Raw genomic sequence first — 23634 nt, forward strand, 5'->3', positions numbered from 1 at the left:
GCTGACATACAGATGGGCTGTGGGAGTCTGCAGCGTACAGTCACATGTGAGATGCAGCGAAAGCAAATTGGACCAGTCCTGTTGTTTTAATCTAACGTGACAGATCGGTTTGCTAAGAAGCTGCAAGAACACTGATGTGTTTGGTTGTTGGTTCTGCTGCTTATGTAACACACTTAGATCTGCAACCTGACTGTCAGATATGAAGCTGCTTTGAGGAGGTTTACAGTTAACATCTTAATTTGTTGTTTTAAAGACATTGGATTCATCATAGTGTCTACAAACATTAAGGGCTACACAAACATTTCATATCTGAATCTGACCAAGCGCTGAAAAATCACATTCAGACAAAATTTTATATCAGATCTACAACGAGAAACATGTTGAACAAGAAAATTAGGGTATGTACAGAAATTCTGCATTTAATTTAAAACCGTTTAATATATTTTGTGATACTACCATAATATTATTTAATACAAACATGACTTCAAGCTGCAGCTTGAACTCCAGAGCAGTACCAGTAGATCAGCGCTGAAACTGGAAACATTTGTCACGATTCTAAAACTCCTTTTATTTTATTCAAATTGTTGCTCCTCAGGGTAGTGGATTCCATCACAACCACATTTTTGTCGTCTTTTTGGCCACAATATTTTTGTGAGCTATACCAGAAACTCATAGTTGGCGTTACGTTTTCAACTGTTTTAAGCAACACTTTGTGGCTGCTGTGACTATATCAGAACGCAAATTCAATCATATGTTACAAACCTTAATGTTGTGATTAGGGCACCAAGTGTTTAAACACAGCCAACATCTGATTAGATCAACTCTGATTAGATCAACACTAAAAAAGTTACAAAGCTATTATTGTACTTCTGGAAAAAAAAACAAGAAGCTTGTATAATTAAGTGAAAAGGGCCGGAGCCAGGTTGTTCTCGTTTTGTCCTGGTTTTGTAATTACTACCCTCCTATCAGGCTGTAGTGGACTGGATATTTCTGAATAGAACGTTTAGACTGGCTTGAACTAAGATAGTCTCAGAAGTCTTTGGAATTGCTCACATTTTCAGGAAAGACCGACAGGACATGTTTTCTCTGCCATACTTTATTTAACCTTTCCTCTCAGTCTCTGTAGCTTTCGGCAGGGAAACCAACAGCTGCACCGATAGGAGTTTTTTTGGCCGAAACCCAATTACAAATTTTTAAAAAGCCTGTTTTTCTGATTCAGATTTTGGCTGATACTGATTTTTTTGTCTGAAATGTTGCTAAATATAACAAGAACTTTTCTGAGATGGTAACAGTGGGGTGGCTATTATTAACTGAAATCGTGCAGAGATCTGTCTATCAGTAAAACCTCTATCAACAGCAGAGCAAGACGCTATTTTTAGACCTTTACTGATGTTGATAAAAACTGGCAAAGACCGGCTAGAAATATCAGCCGATCATCAATCTCCCAAAATTAAGGAAATCTGGGTCAAGTTATTGGCTAGCCAATTTATCGGTGCAACCCTAGTGAGCATGTCTAAAGTAGTTTTCAAGCGTGCCAAAGGGGATCACAGAAAATGTTCTTTTTTCCCCAAGGTTTTGAAGCAGACTGCCTAAAAGGCCTGGGTTTCTGTTTCTCAAGAATCTGCCCACACATTCCTCATAGTCCAAGATTTGAAGTCCTTCAACTCGTCAAACTTGACATTTTTGAGACACTCTACTGGAGAAATCTATGTGAAATTTTTTCTAATTCTAAACCCAACATTTCATTTTTATTGCATTCATCTACCAGCTGAAGCATTGGAACACTCCTGCCAACATTTACACTCATCAGTCCAGGTCAACAAACCCTTATGCAACAATTCAGCTTGTGAACAAATTAATCTCAACTCACAGCTCACACACACACGACAGTTTCAGATTCCTCCTGACGGATTGTTGTTGCTTCTGTCTGAGTCTGTAACTTCCCATCAACAACAACAAAAGAAATCATGTGGGAAAACAAAGAAGTGAAGAATCTCACAGTAAGTAATGGTGTGCTGCAGTCAGATTAGATTGTTGAGTTCAGGGCGTTCTGCTCCTCACACAATCCCTCTCTTTCACACTATCTCATTTTTAATAATAGAACACACTGGGACATAACAACACCTGCACAGTAGCACAAACACATCTCTGCTGACTGCTGATTCAGTGTGACAAACTGGAGAGCCACTCGGTTCTTAAGTTTCAGCATTAATCCAGAGACAGCAGCGCTGGTTTAGGCTAATGGAGGATAACTGATGGCCATTAGAAAGTTTTCTCATGTCACACTGCTCCTCATCCAACTCCACTGGCTCCCATCAACAGAAACACTTTGACATCAACATCCTATTTCTTACTGATAACGTTTGAATGGTCAACCAGTGCTATACACTTTTAAACTTCAAAACTTTATGCCCTTGGCAGGTCATGTGACCAAGGTCTGCTGGTTGTTCCACCTACAGGCCTACAGGCTTTTTTGTAAAAAGCAACTAAAAGCTTGTTTTTAAAAAATAATTGCTTTTCATTTCTATAAATGAAGCATATAATAATGTTTATCTACACAGCAAGTTGTTACCAATGTCTTATAAGAGCCATGGATGAAGATTTACTTGCTTAATCACATGGAAATGGCTCCAGAATGAAGCCATTCTGGAGCCATCCAGTTTAATATAGGCAAACAGAAGCAGCAAAGTTAGCTGCTTACCAGATCCCTGTGGAGCACCCAGTTGGTGTGGAGGTAATGGATCCCATCCAGGATCTGGTACAGGAGAGATTTCACCATTCCTCGGGGGAGCTGCATGGGCTTCTTGTTGGCTTTGGAGGCGCGGTGGAACTTAATGATATGCTGCAAAGCAAACAAAGTTTGAGATGGTTTGAGTTTCCAAGGCCTCATGTCTCCCACTATGTCTGTGGATGCCACTGGAACGATTTACTGTGACAGACAAAAAGCTTTATCTTTCAAACATCTATAGATAAAACAAAATATTTTTTTATTATAGACAAAAATAGAATCAAATGACTGTTTCTGTACAAAGAGTTTGGATTTGGCTCTCATCGCCACTGTTGCAAGTTTCAGAAGTGGTGCACAAAGACTTACCCACAGATCATGTTCGGCGTAGTCGAACAGGAGCCACACCTTCCTGTCGCTGTGGGACAGAAATACTTTCTGAAGGGCGATAACATTTGGGTGCTTCAGTTCTCGTAACAGCTGGAAGACAAACAGAAGAAATATATGAGAAATATTGGAGAAAATAAGTAATACCCTTTGAAAGTGTGATATTGTCACCTTCCTAAAATAATGCCCCAAGTCATTGTTTTGCCATAAATGATTTGGGGGGAAAAAGAATCGTCACCGCTTTCTTCCCAAAAGAAGATTTACACACACACACACCCCACCCTACCCCCCAACCCCACACACACACCCACGCACACACACACCCACACACACACACAGAAAAAACATTCTTTTGACAAAATATTTATTTATTTACGTATATCCAGTCAAATTTGAATAACTTACAGCATTCTTAGGTATATTTTATAAATTTTATCACTTATGATTGTATTTGTATTATCAATTTTTAACACCTTGGATGGAGCAGCTTGTAAAAGTAATTTACACTTGGTAATCAAAGTATATTCTATTCTATTTTAGTTAGGCCATTTTTTTAGGAAGGTGACATTATGCTTTCTAATTTAAGTTGTGTGTTCACTTAAAAATCCTGCATCCTTTAAATTACTCTGTGTATATTATTTAACCCCAAGATAGGAAAACCCATTGACCTATACTTCTATACATTCGTGTTTATATGCAAAAACTTCTGCTCTCCAGTTTATTTTTCTGGATGAATTGCATCAAATATTAAAGTTCAGACTTTCTGTGAGGTGAAGTGACAGGTGTGAAACATTGTGTCCCATTCTTTGCTCCCTCAATTAAAGTGTAAGTTAATAACAAGGCATCCAGGGGGCAGAATAACCACCAGGGTCCGGATTTGCACCTGATCCTCTCACCTGATGCGGACTGTCGGCTTCCTGTCTCCCATCATGTCTCAAGTCCTTTACCACACAGTCTGAAAAGTTTGGCTCAAATTTTAAATAGTATTTTCTCATAATGGAAATAATTTAAATTGTTTACCAAGATGCTGGTAAACAATTTATTCACACACCCGGAACATTCCCCCTCCATTCAATCACATTACATAAAACAGGATGCACTGTTTGAAAAGTATAGGCGTGTTTGTTCTGATACCTCTAAATAAAATTATCAGAGACAAGGTTAGGAAGTGTAATGCTGAGCAAAAATATAAGACCTCAACTTTCTAAACTAGATTCAAATTACTGTGTGAAGACGTAAACCTCTTGAACACACCAAAAGCAAATCATGGCGATGGTAGCGTCACGCTGGGAGGATGCTTCTCTGCTGTGACTGTTGGAAGTTGCAAAAATAAACTGAGCTCGAGGTTATCTTCCGTAGATATGGTGGAATGGTTTCCATCAAATTATTTTCATGTGTATGAACAGCCCAGTTAAAGTACAGACCTAAATCCAATCAAGAATCAATGGCAAAACTAAAGAAAAATATTACAGGTACATATGTTCTCCATTCAATCTGGTGGAACTTGAGCTCAGAACAATGGGCAGAAAGTTTCAGACTCTAGATTTGCACAGCTGGAAGAGATCGGCATTTGGAAATATGATACAGCATGTGGGAGTACTGTCTTATAACGAAATGCTACAAAACAATACATTTTCAGTAGAAAATTAAAAATATACTTTTAAATCTTGCAACAAATGAACACCTATACCTCTGCCACAATAACACATTTCACTTGACCATTAAAATGTCCCAGAAATGATTTCAATAAATGATAATACTGTAGATAAGGGCATAATAATTCCAGTTCAAACTCTAAAAGTCTAATAAACACTAATTTTGTACAGAACACTCCTCAATGAAACTGGAAGACATTTAAAACATAAAAAACAAACAAAAAACAAATCAAGAAAGAAAAAAATATAAGAAAATAAAACCCAAACACAACCAAAACCATAAATAGAATGCATTAAGAATTAAAATATTGAGCTCAGTCATATTTATTATCCAATTACTTGCTTAATTGCTTATTGTGACAGGTTTATTGTACTTGTACTTCTGAAAGTGTTACTTGGATGACAAACCCAAATCCACCGACCCAATGACATGCCAACATGACAGAGAGCTGCTGAGTGTGGAGCTGTAACAGCAGCTTATTGGATGTAAACAGTGACAGTATGCAGTGACAGAGCTGCATAACTGCATTCTAAACTCTATGTTGCACCTTTTATAATGGTCCACTGATCTGAACAATTCCCACTTACACCGTGTCATTCTCTGACCCATAACAGTCCGTCCAGAATCAATCACTGCCTTCTGACAAGCCTCCATTTCTGCAAAGCTGGCTCAGCGAGAGGGGAGCGCCAACAGAAATGAATCCTGTCATGTGGATGAATTATTCAGTAGCAGAAGCTGCAAGGAGTCTAACCGTAAAACTGCCGCAGAGGGCGCAAAGAATGCCCAAGAATCCACAGGTTTTCTTGTATTACATGCCTGTATATGCAGACTTCAATAACAGCACTTATCTTTGAAATATGGTGCATTTCATTTTGTTGGAAAAAAATTTTTAGCGAAGGACATGGTGGTACATATATGGTGAGCTTATGACACTCCACATACAAAGTGCACAAAACAAAATGGCCTCATACAAAACACCAGCTCCACAAAAATAACATTACATCTTTAAACTCAACCAGGACACAGCGCTCGTCTTCTTCTTTCCCAAGCTTTACAAACAAACAAAAGCAAAAATGTCCCTAAAATATTTCAAAGTCAGAATTTTTATCAGAGATTTGATGTTTTACTTTTTTAAAATGATTTTTCCTGCCCATATAAACAACCATGGTGGTATACATTACTACAGAGTATGCATTAACATTTTTGTGGTAAAATATCTGAAAATAAAACAGTAGAACAATACATGACAGTCAGAACAAGACAGTATTGTATGAAAATTTAATTTTATGTAAACTTAAATAATTCTCTTTGTGAAAACTGATATTTTCACATTTTTGAAATGTAATTTTTTAAGCATATTTGAGCAGTATAGGGGAGCGCCACACTCCTCACCAATAGGTTATGGTAATGTATATCAAATAGCTTTTTGCCATCCAGCAGTAAACTCAAGAAGAATGTGCCACTGACAGGTGTACAATGGGCACTCGGTGCAAATCAAATTTTCTGTCCCTCTTTGTCCCCTTTTGTGGGAAATGTAGGAAAGTGAAATGCTCTGCAATGAAATCTCAAGCGTCCCCGTACAGTACGCGCGGCTTTCCGTAGTGATGCTCACCGTGGTAACAGTCGATTCACTGGGTTTTCAAAACTGATATTTAATTGGGAAAAAAATGTTTGAAATGCACTGATGAATAGACATTTTACTCACTCCTTTTTATAAGTCAGTAAGATTTCTTTTGAGAGTGTCAGCTGAGTTTTGAGGGAGAGTAAAAACAGGGAATCTTGCTGTTAACCCCCACAAAAAAGAGTTATTTAACTGTTTGCTCTTCACTTTATAGCCAGGTTTAAAAATAGAAGAGGGAAGGAAGGGTAGGTCCAGGAAAATAATGGTGGAATTGTACGCAAGCTGTTTGATTCAGCCTCTGGTTGTTGAAGAGGGGTTAGTGTTTGATTACAGCCTTAATCCAAAGGCTATAATGGAGCATTGTGGCACTGAACCCATGGGTTAGTTAGGGACTGCACAGCCCCATCAGACTGCCACCACAAGTAAACCTAAGGGATACTTGCTGTATGAAAGCAGAACTGTAACTTCAGTCACTGAAGGGACTGTCACACATAAGACTCATCATCAACGGACAAAAGTCTGAAAGTTCATCAGAGGTAAGCAGACAACGCAATCAGCGAGTTATCACAACAATAATTTAAGTCGGTGCTGAGTCAGAGCACCGACTTTATTGGGAAAGAGAATCAAGATTATGGTGATGGTGAGAAGACCTTTCCAATGTGTTGAATGTAATTTCCAGTTCAGGAAATCCTACTGCAATTTCCCCAAAACACAGCATATATAGACGCTCCCAAATAGGCGGAGCTTGTTGCTCCAGTGCCTGAATGAGATGCCAATGTCTCCTTTGATGGCTGATTATCAATCAAACAATTAATCAACAGATAGTCGTAAAATACCCAGGGAAATTCAAGTATCCAGTAGCATATAAAGACCTCAACAAAAACATAAAACATACATCTATACATTAATCATTTTGAGCCTACCTGTATACCTGACAACAATAGTGGACAGCAATAAAAACGGTGCTCATCAGCAGCACAATTAAAAATATAGAGGACATTAAAAAAATAAAGACGTGGATCACAGTTTAAACTTTAATCATCTAAACACAATGGTGCTGGTTTGTTGTCCCATTATTACAAGCTCAATGCAGTTTCAAAAAGGTTCCGCCTCTTAGCGCAACGTCACAGACAACCACAGAGAAACAGGGCCTGAACTGATTTTCTAAAATGACCTCACATATGTAAACACTGGGATTTACATGTAGAATATTTATTGTGTGGACTCTGCTGGTGTAACATTACAGCAAACCAAGACAACACCGCTGCAGGCTACAATCATCCGGCTGTAATCCAGGCTCAGCCGGAGCGAGCTGGGTGGGAAAATTTTCCATGTGCAGAAAATCTTGTGACTCGCTTTCACGCACTATTAAACAAAGACCATTTAGGCCATTTTAAATGTGGAGGGATGGAGGACACGCTGGGAACACACTGCTGTCTGTTCTGTCCAGTTTTTAGAGAGATACAACAACTTCAATGGGGTGGAAGACTGAACGTCGTATTAGAAACACATATATTTTTTCTCTTTTTAATGGAGCTTAAAAAAAACTACATGGAAGGTGGTGGATATTTTTTCAATGCTACCTGAATAACACAATGGAATGTTTATGTCTTCAAATACATAAGCAGAATGTACACAGTCAAGTGAGAGACAGCAGTTTATTTGTTTTTGACCAGTCTAGTTATAAAGCTAGCAGGTTAGCGGGGACATCATTCTGTACAGCCTGCAAGGCAGCAAATTTGATACAACACCTCTATTCTGACGCTGAAGTGAAAGTACTGCCACCAATCGGCTGGTTACTGTTGATTTTGAAGATGGCATTTGACAAAATGTTTACCTTTGACATTCATACGGTAATTGGGTACTGTAAGATGTTTAGGGTATGATTTAACATGTAAAGCACTTTGAACTGCCTCGTTGCTGAAATGTTTTATACAAATAAACTTAAACTCTAGTTCATTTGCCTCAACTTTCTAGGAAAACATTTGAGATTGATTCAGATCATTTATTTGTTCTATTCCTTCCCATATGCTGCTGCAAGATTGAATCTTTTAGCCGATATTGGACAGGAAATTGTATATTACCCACCAAAATTACCAATGAAAATTTTTGCAGTCGAAATGGGAAACTCACAACAAGCAAGGCTGCAAAAACACCAGTTTATTGCTGCACCAAAATGGATTTGCATGATACTGACAGGGCAACTGGAGAGAAAGAAAACATGCTGTCCTGCATCAGCCAGCTGCTGTGGACTGATTAATGGCTGCTCTCATGCTGCTGGCAAGCCGCAGATCGATGAATGCTGCAGAATGCTCCTGGTTACGGACAGACAGTGCAGGGAAAAGCCGGCTCTCTTCTCTGAACACAGCAGTGGCTAGGTTAGCAGGAGACATTTGGTGTTATTATTGCATACAAACCGCTGGCTAAACTACAGGCTGGCGCTCCAAGTATAATAGTGTGGGACTGGGCAGGAGGAATGCAGTAATACGTACCACTGACAGATTAAACGCAAGAATTATTGTATTATGTTGTTTTTACTGAAGCAGTGAATTCTTCAATGGTTTACCGAACTTGATCTTCTTAGAGAAGTGTAAATCAGGGGTTTTAGTAGCCATTTGCTCCATGGTAACCATCTTTTAGGGCTTTATAACCGCCACTCTTAACATTAAACTGTGGTCCTATTTGCACAGTGATCCGCATGCTTCTGGAAGAATTGTCAACATAGGCCAGAACAAACACAGCTTATCAGCCTGGGGGCAGTAAAGATAAAACCTCACCATTCTATGTTTCTACTGCTGAGGTTGAAGGCCACCCAATGCTGCGCAATTTAAAAGGAGATGTCCTTTTAAACTGTGGGCTGACTGGAGAAGTCTCCTAACCTGGAACAAGGTGAGGAAAAACAAACCCGTCAGTCGTGTGTGTCAGGGTTTTCCACTGCATCTGCAACGAGCTTCTGGGGATCCAGAGGGAAAAGACTGCATTTGTGAGGCCAGCGCTTTTGCAAAACAAAAGCCATTGTGAGCAAACATGGAAATGCCTCAGGAATTACAAGATTCATGAACAATGTTTCAATTCATGAAGGTCAAACTGAGAATGAAGCAGGGTGGAGATGGAGCAGAGGGGAGAGCTGGTGACGAGACTAAAAACTGAAAGGCTTTCAGCTATATAGTACTTTAAGAAAAATTCCAGTTTTTCTTTCCCTGTAGGGAACAGTGGTTAGTCACACACACAGGTTACAAGTCAGTTACAGATATGCCAGTTCAATCCTGGTCATCAAACGATTGCAGTCAGGTACAATTCATTAATTCATCATTCGCAAATTTTGCAAAGATTTGATTTTCATCAATCAGTGCAACTTTTCCCCAAATCTGAACAATCACCTTCTCATTTTCAACTTCCTTCCTGCTGAATTTTGACAAATCCTTTCAATCCCATTCTATTTTAACTTCGTATTTCATGTCTCTTGAAAGTAGGACCTGCAAGACAAAAGCATAATTTTGGGGGGTTTCTTTGCAAAAACCATTTTGAGAAGTTCTTTAGGATTTGTATAACAGATCATGTAACTGTAATGACCAATATGAAATTCTTTTTTTATTACTTTAGATATTAACTATGTTAAAATTCTGCCTTTTTGGGAAAGGTTATGTTAGCAATTTCAACTTTTTGAAATTACAAAATTTCACAAGAATCACAGTGATCTGTTAAATCTGAACTTTCATAAAACTTTTTCCACATATATAAACCTTTTCAATCAAGCTTGAAGAACATTTGTAAATTGACCGCAACTTACTGAAAAAATAGCTTCAAAAATTCAGTCGTTTTAAGCTGTAACAATCACAAAAAATACCACAACACCCTTGAGGGACTGATAAATTATTGCATCAACTGATAAAACATTTTCTATCAAAGGAAACTCAGTCAATTGCAATGTGTGACTGGACTTTGCTGGGTGATTGTTACTCAAATTTCTCCCCATATGAGTCTCTAAACACATATGTAGTGTGTGCAATCAGGGAGTAAGAATCTTGAAAGTCTGTATGTGAACAAACTTGTTTTTAATTTCAAAATAATTTGCTGCAACCCCTCATGACACCTCAGCCTAAACACAAAGAACACAAAAAAGCCTTCAAGGTTGTTCTCGGCAGAACAATTAAGATTTAAAACACCCTACTGTTCTTGCGGCACAGAATTATGCTGCTAAGCACAATAACTTTGTAAAGGTGAAGGTGCACACAGGAGCACTTTGCTTCTGGGAGGGAAGACTGACCAGCTGCAGCCTGTGGTGAGTTTTAGACGCATCCCAGTTCAAACACATCTGATTCAAAGGGTTGAATTACCTCGTCAGCCTGCTGCCACTTCCTGCAGGCCAGCATGCAGACAAATGTATCATTTGCATCAGGAATATATTTCAACATGCACAGCTGTCTAGGACTCATCTCCTCTGATTTAAGGTCATTTGTAACAAACTACTGTTCAAGTTTTCAATTTCAAGGCAAGGGGTCAGGGGTTAAGGAGTCCTAATAAAACATACAGACAAGAAGGAGGTCGGTAATTTTTATCTTAATTTGACTGAAGTAATCTCAAATAGATGATAGCTACAATGGAAACATGGTGTAGCAGAAAATATTTTGAAAATGAACTGTGGCATTTAAAAAAAAAAAAGAAAAGAAATTCATATTTCAGATTCAGAGGAAAGTAGTCCTGGTGGGTCAAAACAAATTCTTAATAATGTTGACTATCATTGCTTACCATATTTATCTTAAATTATGATGGCTAAAAGTGAACTAAATTGAGATGTTCATTGTTGATAGATGCATTGATTGATGCAAGTAAGACTCTAACTACTGGGAGGATGTGCTGCACATCACTTTACTTCAACAACAATCAGCTATGAAAAACGATTTAGAATGTGCAACACCACCGAGACCCAAGTAAAACCAGGCAAGAAGTGCATCATTCAGAAAGGACAAAGGTGACCAAGGAAAGATCTTTGTTGACAATCTTTCATTAATGAGCTGTGCTGATTTAGGTGTTCGTCCATAAGTTCACTTCAAGTAATGCACTCCAGAACTTTGACTTTATGAAGTTTGCTTACGAAACACCATAATAAACACCATGTTGAGACCAAAAAGTAAACATGAATTATCTGGAAGTGTTTAACTGTGTTGAACCCAACTACTGCAAAACCACAAAGTGTTTGGAATCTTTACACTTGTGTTCCTCCACCCAGAGTAAGCTCCGCCCACCCTGTTAAACTTAGCTTTGACCTAACCAATCACCTCAGACAACCAGAGCATTTACGCAACTCACCCAAGCAGTAGCTAAACCCAGACTGTTTGTGTCTCAGAGCTTTACAGGGCTGCGAAACCTTGCTGAGCTTAGTTATGCAATCTCTGCCTACATCTCCTTCCATGTGTAGGTGGAAGACCAAGTGAAAATATCATCAACAATAAAATATCATATTTGATATTTTTCTGCCATCTTAAGTTTTCATTATTGCCTGATTATGCATTTCATCATGACCAATCAGTGAACAGAAGTAGGATTTGTGAACAGATGACATCGAGTTTTAGAATTGTAATCTGCCTATGGTTGAAGTTTATCAATAGCAGTGGAAAAAGTGAACAAAGCCGTTCAGTCTATGTTGGTCCACAGTCAAATATTGAGCAGTTAAATTCGGTGTAAGAGGAACATGAAAGACACTTTATTGCTGACAAAGATGCCATGGTTCTGCTCAACTCTTCTCTCCTTGCAGTGGAGGATGGTTGTTTCTGGCTCACACAATTTTCTCTTTGACCTAACCAATCTCAAGTGTTACTTGCATGGTCATCATCTGGAGAGAGGTGGACTGCTTCTGCAGTGAGTCTCTACCTTCAGTGGAGGTGTTCAGTTTTCAGTTAGTTTTTAGGTCTACCTGTGGAAGTAGAACAGATACCACAGGTGTTGGTAGAACACCAAAATCTGTTCCTGCTTGTTTCCTAAAAACTGGTATAAACCGGTATAAACTGGTATAAACCGGAATAAACCGGTGAAGGAAGAGAGATATAAGCATCAAGGCAGCTTCCTTCATGATTGAATTGGTGTATTCAATTCAATCAGCTTTAGCATTTGGGTAAAAATCAATTCCAGTCATTTAAAATGTCAGCAGAATCCATGGCTCTAGAAGAAATTCTTTTTCAATAGGAAGGTTTTCCAACCCAGAAACAAACCTGACAATAAACATCTGCTATTATCAATACTATGTATTTTCCAGTCACATAGTGCCGTTTTATAGCACAATTAAATATCAATCTTACCTCCAGCGGTTACAAAAATGCTATATACAGTACATTAAATATAACTTAAAGGAAATACAACTTTGTGATTTAATGCCTTGAAATTGGGCCTTTAAAAACTCCTGCTCTTTCTGAAACTCCACCTTCAGGAAGTTATTCCAACATGGCTCCTCTATCAGCCCTTTAACAATGTTTTTACCAGCATAGCATTGAGGCATAGTTGGTATAATGAGCAAAGCTAATGTGCAGTTCCACAAGGTGTTTGCTAATGGCTGCTTGCTAGTCTGAAAGATGTGAGTGGGGGAGTCGCGGGGTGGCGTCCTTTGAGAGCAGTGTCTTAGCGCAGAAGCTAAGACACTGCAGCTCTGAGAAATAGGTCCAACCAGGCCTTTTGCACAGCTGAATGGTTGCCATGGGAGATAACAGGATTTCTTAAACATGCATAAAAGAATAAAAGCAAGACTCCAGGTATATTCTGGATGAGAAAATAACATTAAAACATGATGTAAAGAAAAAAAAAGTCAATTTTGCATAATACTGGCCCTTTAATATTGGCCCAGTTTTACTCATTGGACTGATGTGTTAAAAACTGAGTAGCATCAGCCAGACCCAATGTTAATGGCAATACTTCATGGATTCCTATATGTCTTTAGCCTGTTCTCCTGCTATTGCATTTCTAGTTATGCGACCTGAATATAGATTCACCTCTGTGTCTCTGAATTCAAGATCTGTCTATATGGAGACTTCAGATAAAAACCATACAATGATACAATAGACTATATTTTGTCTATTTGTCTGCTGCTTAACTTTCATATCTCTAGGAAGAACATTACTATGAAAAAAAAATTACCAGCCATTCTGCAAAGCCAAAAACCCAGAGCAGCCAAACCGAACTCGTTCCACCCTTCCCAACTTAACTCTGCCACATGTGGCTTGCCAGTTGCTGAACCCAACTGTTTGCTAAACGAAGCGTGGAGGCGGTCTGGGAGCCACAAAGACCCTTTTGTTCAGCTGGGAGAGTCTCAGAGATGTTTTTAAGGAAAACCAAATTCTGGTGGCCATGAAATTTCAGAAACAAATGAGTTTAAGCCTGATCTGCTGAGAAAGAAGAGAAAATACTCTCCATGAACATTTTAAACCACACATTTTACTAACCAACATCCAAGTGCAGATTATTTTTCTATATTGAATTATATTTACAGAATGATGTGCAACAGTTGGTTTACAAAAAATAAACCTGAACTACAAAAAAAAATCTGAATTTTTGGATTTCAAGCTCTATAGAAAAGGTATACAGCATGTAGACAAGCAGAAGTTGGATCTGAGCTAACAAGCTAATAGCTAATCACAGTAAAGTGATCAGCTGTTAAGTGATGTTACCATCATGTAACTATTATCCTTTCAAATAGTTTAAAGGGATCCACAATTAGTCAAACATACCTAAATATGTTGTCATTTTCCTATTACGGTAACTAAAAAATAGCTGTTTATGATACACCAAAACTCATAATTACTTCCAAAAATGTATCTTTTGTCATAAGTTTCACTCATATAGGTTGCCATTTTTTCACTTGCTAGGCTGGGTCCGCTCTGTAATAGAATCTACAGCGTGAATACAGGAAGGCTAACTTCACCTGAGTAGTTCTTGATCTTATTGTGTTTGACTGGTGCAATTTTAGATTATGCCTCACCGTGTCACTATTGGCTGTAATTTAAAAAAAAACGAACAAACAAACAAAAAAGAGTGGATTGAGTCTGGATCGCTTCCCACATTTAGAAAAAATTAAAAAAAAGAGTGCACTAGGAGAGAGCTGACCACAACTTCAGAAGGACCTATTTGTGCATTTCTCTCCAGAAGACTTTGAATCATTTGGATGGAACAGGTCTTGGTGTTCTACCAACACCTGTGGTATCTATGTTGGTTGAACACTTTTTCTACCTGTTGTACTGACACAAGTAGACCTGAAAACTAACTGAAAACTGAACACCTCCACTGAAGGTAGAGACTCACTTCAGAAGCACTCCACCTTGCCTTGGATCCATCCAAGGCAAGGTGGATCCAAGGCATGGTGGAGATCCATCCATCCATCCATCCATGGGATGGATGGATGGATGGATGGATGGATGGATGGATGGATGGATGGATGGATGTTCCCTCTACAAACCAAAAGAACTGGAACCTGAGACGTGAGATCTATCACTGACATATGCCCCCAAACCTTTGACTTTTTACGTTAACATTTAAATTCAAATTGGAAGAACAACAAAGATTTCCAACAGCATAAGAGGAAGAGGCGGGAGCAGCACACAGGGGGAATACTAGGCACTAGCACAGTGACTGACATCCCAGTGGTTAAAACCAAGCTGGTAAGAGTCACTGCTACAAAAATTATGTCCTGACCTTGATCCTGACACTCTGCTGGCTATCTGATGGAGAATTTGCCAAATGATGAGATGGAGGAAGATGGACTCAATGCGTAACTGATTTAGTTTGTTTCATATAACTGCAGAGTGCAATTAAGTTGCAGAAATGTACACACCAAAATTCTAGTCATCGGGTGTGTATATTTGTCGCTACTTTGAGGCGACCTTATGAATGTCCTGAAAACAAGGACGAGTTTCTTAACCCACTCCGACTGATGGTGTCTTTGAGGTTAAAGAAACTACTCATGACAGGACCACTACAGTGCACTGTTTAACTGTGCCAAAAGGAACCCTTTTGAAGTGAGTGACGTACATTGTAATGAGAATGTGAATGTTTGTCCACAAGCAATACATACTGAACAGAAAGACACGGAAAGAAAACAAGAAAACAATCTGGTGTTCAATGAAGCAACATATAATGAATATAGATATTCTCCTCATCTTTACAGTAATTCTTAATATAGAACATATGAACTGTGTAACACTGAAGGACAAAGAGTTAAATGTCATTAGAAAGTCTAGACTTGACATATCTGCAACAAGTGCTTACAAAGTCAAATGTTTGACTCTATCATGAGATTCTACTGGAGTTTTATTAAAGGATGGGGATCTTTAAGGCCTCAGTTACAAAAAGTGGGACTTACAGCAATTTCTCTGCAGGCTGACATAGATATTCCAGTGCCTTCAATTTGCTTCAGTGCATATTCCTTCTCATCCTTCCTGTGGAGAGAAAAACAGAAAGGAGGGAGGTTTTATTACTATTAGACGGTAGAGCAGCATAATGTTCTCATGTGAAAAAATCTGACATGAATGTGTTCATATACATTTTAACACTAAGAAATACATATAAACACATTTGTGTTTATTTGTATTTTATTTGTATCCATCCATCCATACATACATACATACATACATACATACAACACCTTCTGAGAGAATGTGTTGTTCTAATAACAGGGTATGTGGATTTGTAGTTTTAAGCATACTATGGCAGTTATGAGGGAATAACTTCATAATAGAAAAAAGAAGAAAAAAAGAAAAGTTGATTTTAGACAATACTGCTCATTTAACTTCAGTGAGTTCTCCTGGGTTCCCTACATGGTGATCTGCTGTAGAATTCAGACCATTCCACAGAACCACTGCCCTGCAGAAATTTGTCTTTGATGCACAGACAGAAACTCAAACTGCATGCTGGCCTGGCTGTAGCTCTCAGCTGGCACATTTCCTTTTTTTTCCCCCCCAGTTGCCCTTGAGAATCAGATCTGTGCATGAAAATCTGTTAATAAGTGAAATGTGAGCCTGCAGGACAGAGCAGAGTCTGCAGGCTAACAGCTATAGCTTCAACTGAGCGGCCTCCCTGTGTTTAGGACCACGGGTTGGAGAGCCAGACTGGAGGAAATCAGGGCCAAAGGGAGACATGGCCCCATTAAAACCTGCGCAGAGAGGCATAATTAAAGCGTAAGCAGTATCCAGAGAGGACTTGACAGAGTGTGGAGCCCACACAGATCAAACACTTCCTGGTAGTGCTCACATCAAACCCTCTCCAGCCTCATTTGCATCCCAGATGGACACGGTTTAAAAAAGGAGCTCTCAGGCACACTTGGCAGACGCTAACCAAGCAGCACAGGCACTCGTCACATTTCAGCTTTTGGTCTGTAAACAAAATAAGTGCTTATCGTTTCAGCAAATTCAGCCCATGAAGTACTTCATCAAGCACTCTGCAGGGCAAAAACACAGATACAGAGGTTCACTAGGAACTCCGGGATTTGTTGTCTATTGTATTCACCCATACATGACTAAAAACTATCATTTTTGCAAGAAAAAATGTAACGTCATTTGTTTAGCTACAAGTCCAGCACAGCAACTTTCAAGATATATTTCAAGTTTTTTTTTCCCTTTCAAATTAATGTACTGTAATATAACACAGACTGGGTCACCAGACAGGTATGAAGTGAAAAGTGCCAAAGTACAATAAATAAATAACTCATAAAATAATTGTTTAAATGATTCATTAATTTACAAAAACTGGAAATACTGAAAAGAATTATTACACACATTTAATCATATGGGCCTGAATTGTATTGATTTCATTTTAAGATGTAGATATAATTATTTCAGGATTGTCTCAAATTATCATTGCTCATTGTGACAGGCCTGTAATTTTACAGAAAAAAATAATCAGCTGCTCACCAGAAAAAAAGACATTTTTTTATCTTGGTCATTGAACGCATCATTATAGCAAAGTAGTCCTAAGAACAGCTCTTTGTTCTATAAGTTGTTACTAAGGGAAGAGTCAAAGTTTTCTTTTTTTCACCATCTGAGATGAAACTCAAAGGATGGAAGCAGCTATTTGAAAAAGAATATTAATTCCCATGAAGACAGCATTTAGACAGGGTTATACTGGACTTGAAAATATTGGCAGGCTTTTGGAAATCTCACAGTTCATTAAAATTCCCTGGAGATTCCAAATACAGAGAGATGCATACAATTAGTAACGCTAACTGCCTCAAAAGCTAACACAAAATGCTAAAGACAGTTAACCTAGCTATCTAATTAACACAGAAATCCATTTGTTTTTGGAATAATAGTGACTCCATGTTTTACAGTGACTGCTTTCTCTCATGCAACATGACATAACCTGTACAGTATTTATATTGTAATCTCAAAATAAATATTGTTGAAACAAGAAGTCTACATACACTGACTCCACTTTTATTCTTTACTGTCGAAGGTAAACCAGACCAAACTTCTCTTGCATTCGTACAATTCTTTTTTTCTAAATTCTAGAAAAGGCAGTGAAACAATTTTAGAGATTTTTTTTTTTAACTTTCTGTGAATGTGGTGGAATTTCAGTCATTCTAAATAATTAATTAGGTTATATCTTACTAGATTTTTTTTATTTTTTTAATCACATGAAACAATTATTAAAGTCCAATCTTGAAATTTAATTACGGTAATACTAAAACTTTAATTTCTCAGTATGTTTTGTCCGCAAACAAAACAAAAATAACTCACTCTTTTGGGTTCTCAACTTTTTTCTTTTTTGAATCGAAACAAACTGGATTTAAAAAAAGAAAAGAAAGAAAAACAGTAAACAGCTTTCACATACATCATACTTTACTTGTTCATGTGAGCACATTCTTCGAGCCACACATTCCCAATCCTGTCTAACAGTTCATGAGATCAATTCCAAATTGAATGCACATTGAGGGACAATCCCTCAATCTCTTTTTGCACATTAAACCCTGCTCACACCTTGTTGAGCTCTGCCACCCCTCTTGTGGGATTAACTTGCTAAAGCAGCGTATTGCTCTGGCTTTAGGTGTGAAGCGCACCAACCTTAAAAAAAAACGTTGAATATCTTCATATTACCTAAGAAGGTGGATTAATTTGTTCCCAGTGTTCCACTCACAGGGGATGGCACCAGGAGTTTTCACTTTAATAAGCTTTACAGGTTGGGTCCGGTGAGAACAGGCGATGCTTCCGTTCCCTCCCTGCTGCCACGGACAATTCAACCCAGGCACAGGCTCCATCAGAAGGAACCAACTCCTGATACCACAGACTTTTTTTGTCCACAGTTCTTGCCTGCTAACAATCCATATTTAAAATGTAGCTACAGAACAATATAAATTGTGAATGGCCAATTTCATTTGTACGTTGCTTGTTAAAATCAATCATATTTTCCAGAAACTTAGTCAGAAACCAGAAAATAGTCATTTACAACTGTGTGAGTCTTACAAATGGGACAAACATGCAATACAAATATTTTTGACAATGCTATGCAAGTACATTACATCACACCTAAGATTTGAAGATTTTTATGACTATTTATTGTATAAATTATGGCAACCCTTAACTACAACAACAACAAAAAAACTGACACAAATACATGCTGTATGTGCAAATTTATTTATAAACAAGTACAGGAAATGCCAAAGTGTAGGCACAAATTAGGAGTAGATTGATTGCATTTTTCTGACCAATCAGTGATCTTTAAAAAACAAAACAAAAAAAAAAAAAAAAACAGAGCTGCTCATTCCGATATTGGCCAATAGTATTGTTTTGTCACAAAATATAACAGTAAGGTCACTAAATTGGAAACAGTAGAATGATTATTGTTAACCACATGAACTGGTAGGTGGGTCTGTCAGTCAGTCAGCCTTCTATCAGAGCAGAACAAAACAGGACAGTGGCTGATTTTCAAACTTTTGCAGATGTAGACAAGATCAGTGGAAAACATCTAAGCATCGGCCAATCACAGATCTCTCAAAATGAAGGAGATCAATTTATCGACTGGCCAATTTATCGTTGCACTTCTACAAAATATACCACAATATGCATTAATAAAAACAATGAACACTCTCTTTGCATTACAGCAAAGGCAGTGTTCATATCCACAATATTCCTTGTTTACACTCTCAGAGGATTCAGCCAATCAGTGGCAAGGAAAACGAATGGATTGGTGACGTTGCAAGCACCAGGCAATGATGTGTCGAGAAGTATTGCACCATTTCAACTTCCCATAGCTCCTATGCCTTTTGAATATTTTACTTGTGCTTTATTTTAAAAAATTCTGCAAATACAGAACCATAAATAGGTGAGAGTCCACTAATCCAAATTACATGGTCATATCAACAGAAAAATGGTTCACCAAGCACAGATTCAACATTCAGTACCAGGAGCTTCATCCTACAGAAAGCCTGAAGACTGAGCTGAACTGGAGAGAGCATCAGAGAGGACAAAGGTTCAAACGTCCCTCTGTCCAGCATTTGGCCAAAGGGGGCTGGACAACAAATATGTCACCAGTTAGTAATTTAGAGAAAAACAACTACCTTTTAGCGAGCAACAAAAAAGAATGTTTACAAAAGGGAGATTATGCTGCTGCACTTAAAAATATCTATTTTATGGTTTTAAACACATATTTACCAGAGATGCTAACTAACTGATCTGCATCTATATGCAACATTAGCAGAAATCTGGGCCTACCAGCGATCCATGGCCATGTGCGTACAGATACTTATAGGTTTTTCCAGGCATTAAGCTAATGGTATGACTCCATTTAATTCTGCCCAGAGTTATAATAACAGTTTAACAAGACTGGACTGATGAGCCAGACACCTGTAAACTGATGAACTGATTATTAAATATTCCTGTGAGCTCATAAATAGGCCTAATAATAGAAAGCCTGGCTCTTTATTCTTTCGGCGGTCTTCTTATCCCGACCTGCTCATCGCCCTGTGGCAGAGTAAATATGGCTCCATTACACCACATGACATTTTTCCATTGCTACAAGGGATAATCTTTATGAACCCTGGCAAAGTGTTTTGATTCGCCTCGCTGATGAGAGCTTTTCTAAAAGCTACACAGCTGTTTTATATCTGTCTATTGTTGACTTTTCTCAATTTCATCGACTCCAAAGTTCACATTCATGTTCATAATCTGGCAAGCATATTTTCCAAACAGTATTTTCTTGAAGGCAAAAAAGAAGGAGAAGAAAAAGAAGAAGAAGAAAAAAAAAACATTTTCTGGTTTTAACACTCTTGTGGTTTTAGTAATATTCTATAACTTAGAAATAAATATACTGTACACCTGTACAGAGACCTGTACAGATAAAGAGAAAATTATTCTTCCTTCTCCAGTCACATTGCTGGTTCACAGACCTGAAATAGACCCAGTTTTGATTCATCCCTGAACTGCTTTAAGCTTATTTATGTAAATGGAAGCAAACTGGGTTTTTTTTTTTTTTTGTACTTTTACGTCAGAAGTGGCACTTTGTGGAGTTCAGGCAAGGAGATCCTCAGTACTTAGTATGTTCTTTGCTTTGGGAATAGAAATCTCAGCAGCTGCTGTCACTAAGCCACTGCTGCAGGTGTTTTGCAGTCAGTCAAGAACTACCGATCATCCTGCCTCCTCAGAAGTCAGTTGAGAGCCTTCAATAGCTTCCCTTCTCTGCCACAGCTTCTTTTACTTTCAGCCTGCAAACTATCCCTCCAAATATAGAGAACATTTATGGTCATTCTCCTAGGTCTTAAAAAGCAATGATCTATTCTCTGTACTGTCTTTAGTTTTAAAAAAAAAAAGTTTTATTTACCAATGTAAAACAAACTTGTTGTTTGTGATTGAAAATGTGTGTGCAAATGGTAAGTAGGCAGTGTGCACCTCCTATGTCACTGTTATTACACAGAACTGTCAGAATATGACAGCTGGAAAAGTAGCTGATGTTAACCTTAGTAAATAGCACCTACTCCCTGGTCTGTCATACTATTTCCCCCTCCATTCTGAAGGGTCAGAGTGATTCACCTTTTGGCTAGCATCCAAATGTCAAGTAAAAGCCCACAAGGAGGTAGAAACTGGTTTTGTGTGAGAACTGACAGTAGGAACAGTTTAGCAGGAATGTAAACATCCCATCTGCTGTAATGCTGGGCTTGTCTTCTGCTTCACACGGACTGTCAAAAATAAAAGGAGCCCCTAATAACCTAGTGTGTCAGTAAACAAAGTTTGGTACTGCTCGCTGTTAAAGCTGGGGCCACCGTAACCCGCCGAAGTGTCGCAAGCAGCCCCCTACGGAGCGCTGCAGCACACCGAGCTACCTTCACCGCCTCGCTTTCTAAGAGATAACCAGCAGCCATGGTTTTAATGTTGCTGTTTGGGAGTGTTGGAAGAGAAGCGGAGGAGGAGGAAAGAGAGGAAGTATGCGCGTGTGTGTGTATATGTGAGTGTGAGTGCGCGTGAGTGTAGAGGGGGACCGTTGGTGAGTGAATGCGTGCGTTACATGAAAACAAAAACACAGACACACACGCAGAAGGATATCGCTTCGGGGAGGTTCAAATCTAACGCTGCGTTCAACACACAAGCGGGACTCGCGGTCCCAAAATGCATCCTGCAAATGGGCTGAATCTCAGAACAAACAATACCGATCACGGTTATCTTACCCGTCTTTGCGCTTAGCTTTATAAACGTGCCCGTAGGTGCCTCGACCCACTTTGCAACCTTCATATTCGAACAGATCTTCTACTCTCTCCCTCTCGGCTGCCAGCTTTGTTTTGAAGTCGTAATCCATTTTAACCCATAAATACGTCTTAAATTACAATAAAATAAAATATTAATTATTACATGCATTAATTAAATAATCTGGTCGTTTTATTCCCCCACCATTTCCTTGTTTGGGATTTTGGTCTGCTCCGCTTAATGTTCACTGGCTCGTTGACGTTTCTAATTGGGGCGCGTGGCATTATGGGAAAAGCAGTCCTTCTGGGCAGTCGCCACCGCTCGTAAACTAACAAACTGAAGAGGCAAAAAAACTACAACCCGCGTTACTCGCTGCGGTTTAGTGCACTTTGCGTACCCCTGAGCGCTGTTCAAAAATGCAGCTCGGACATTTGAGTTCATGGACAGCTTCAGTTTTTAAATAACCATATATATCATATTTTAGTTTATATGTATATTTAGTTTATATGTATATTGCCAAATACATAAATTTTATATATATACATATATATAATTTTATAAAATTTATATATTTTATATATAATTTTATATATATATATATATATATATATATATATATATATATATATATATATATTATATATATAATTTTGGTTATTTGTACACAATTTTCAGTAAGTTTCATACCATTCAATTGATGCCTTACATAAGCCGCAGCTAAATGTTATCGTCTGGGTAAAATGTACAAATTTCAACAGCAAGCAATCATTTCTCAATAGCTGAGGACCTTCTTTGCATAGAACTGTGGGGCAGCTTTTACTAAGTGGTGGGTATGCCACAGCAGAAAGTGTCAATGTCTCAATAATGTGCCATGTATCCTTGAACATCAAGTACAGCTTGTGTAACCTTTTTAATTATTATGGCTTTTCGTCATTACTCTGCGTTGTGTGAATATGGACCAGGAGACAGGATGATACAAGATGAAGTTTATCTGGATGAAACGGATATAAAATAATCAGGGACCAGGTTCATCACCGGCAGTACAGCACCTCGCGCCCATCTCTCATGAACTGGCCAACGGCCGTATTTTATACATTAACATTAGACAGAATTACAAGGAAATAAAACAATAAATAAATGAAACAATATGTACCTGGATGAAACAGGATATAAAATAATCAGGGACCAGGTTCATCACCGGCAGTACAGTACCTTACGAGGAATAGTATTTTATGTTAGCAACAAACTAACAGAACATTCCACAGGACCGTTACAATGTTCCCAGCGAACCTACCTCGCGCCATCTCTCATGAACTGGCAACGAGATATCTATGTTCACTATATTTAACGTTGCCAACCACCAGGAGGGGGTGCTGTTTCACCCATTACATCTGAACCCAAACTTGGAAGTAAAGACAAGTGGAATTCTGTACAATATTTTAACTATGTTACACTCCCTCCTGCCGAATTCCACTTGCCCCATTACAACAAACAAAACTACACAACAATAGAAAAAAAACAAGAGAAAGAAGAAAAAAAAAGTACAGTAACACTGGGCAAGGTCCAGGTACAAAAGCACAAAATCGACTAAGACCACT

The 23634-nt window shown here is 38.4% G+C and overlaps 1 protein-coding gene across 1 annotated transcript in view; it reads right to left on the reverse strand.

The window, feature by feature from the left end:
• Positions 1-22261, reverse strand: part of cdk19 (cyclin-dependent kinase 19) — a 48696-nt gene extending 26435 nt beyond the window's left edge. Inside the window, exons 1-4 of the mRNA XM_055044562.1 lie at positions 22021-22261; positions 15733-15808; positions 3095-3205; positions 2702-2842 (exon numbers count right to left, since the gene is read on the reverse strand). Coding sequence (XP_054900537.1) covers positions 2702-2842; positions 3095-3205; positions 15733-15808; positions 22021-22148 — 456 coding nt within the window. The 5' untranslated portion in view covers positions 22149-22261. The remainder of the gene's footprint in view (positions 1-2701; positions 2843-3094; positions 3206-15732; positions 15809-22020) is intronic.
• Positions 22262-23634: the final 1373 nt, after the last annotated feature.

The sequence above is a fragment of the Poeciliopsis prolifica genome, unplaced genomic scaffold (genome assembly GCF_027474105.1).
Source record: "Poeciliopsis prolifica strain line A6 unplaced genomic scaffold, Auburn_PproV2 SCAFFOLD020, whole genome shotgun sequence".
NCBI classification, from domain to species: domain Eukaryota; kingdom Metazoa; phylum Chordata; class Actinopteri; order Cyprinodontiformes; family Poeciliidae; genus Poeciliopsis; species Poeciliopsis prolifica.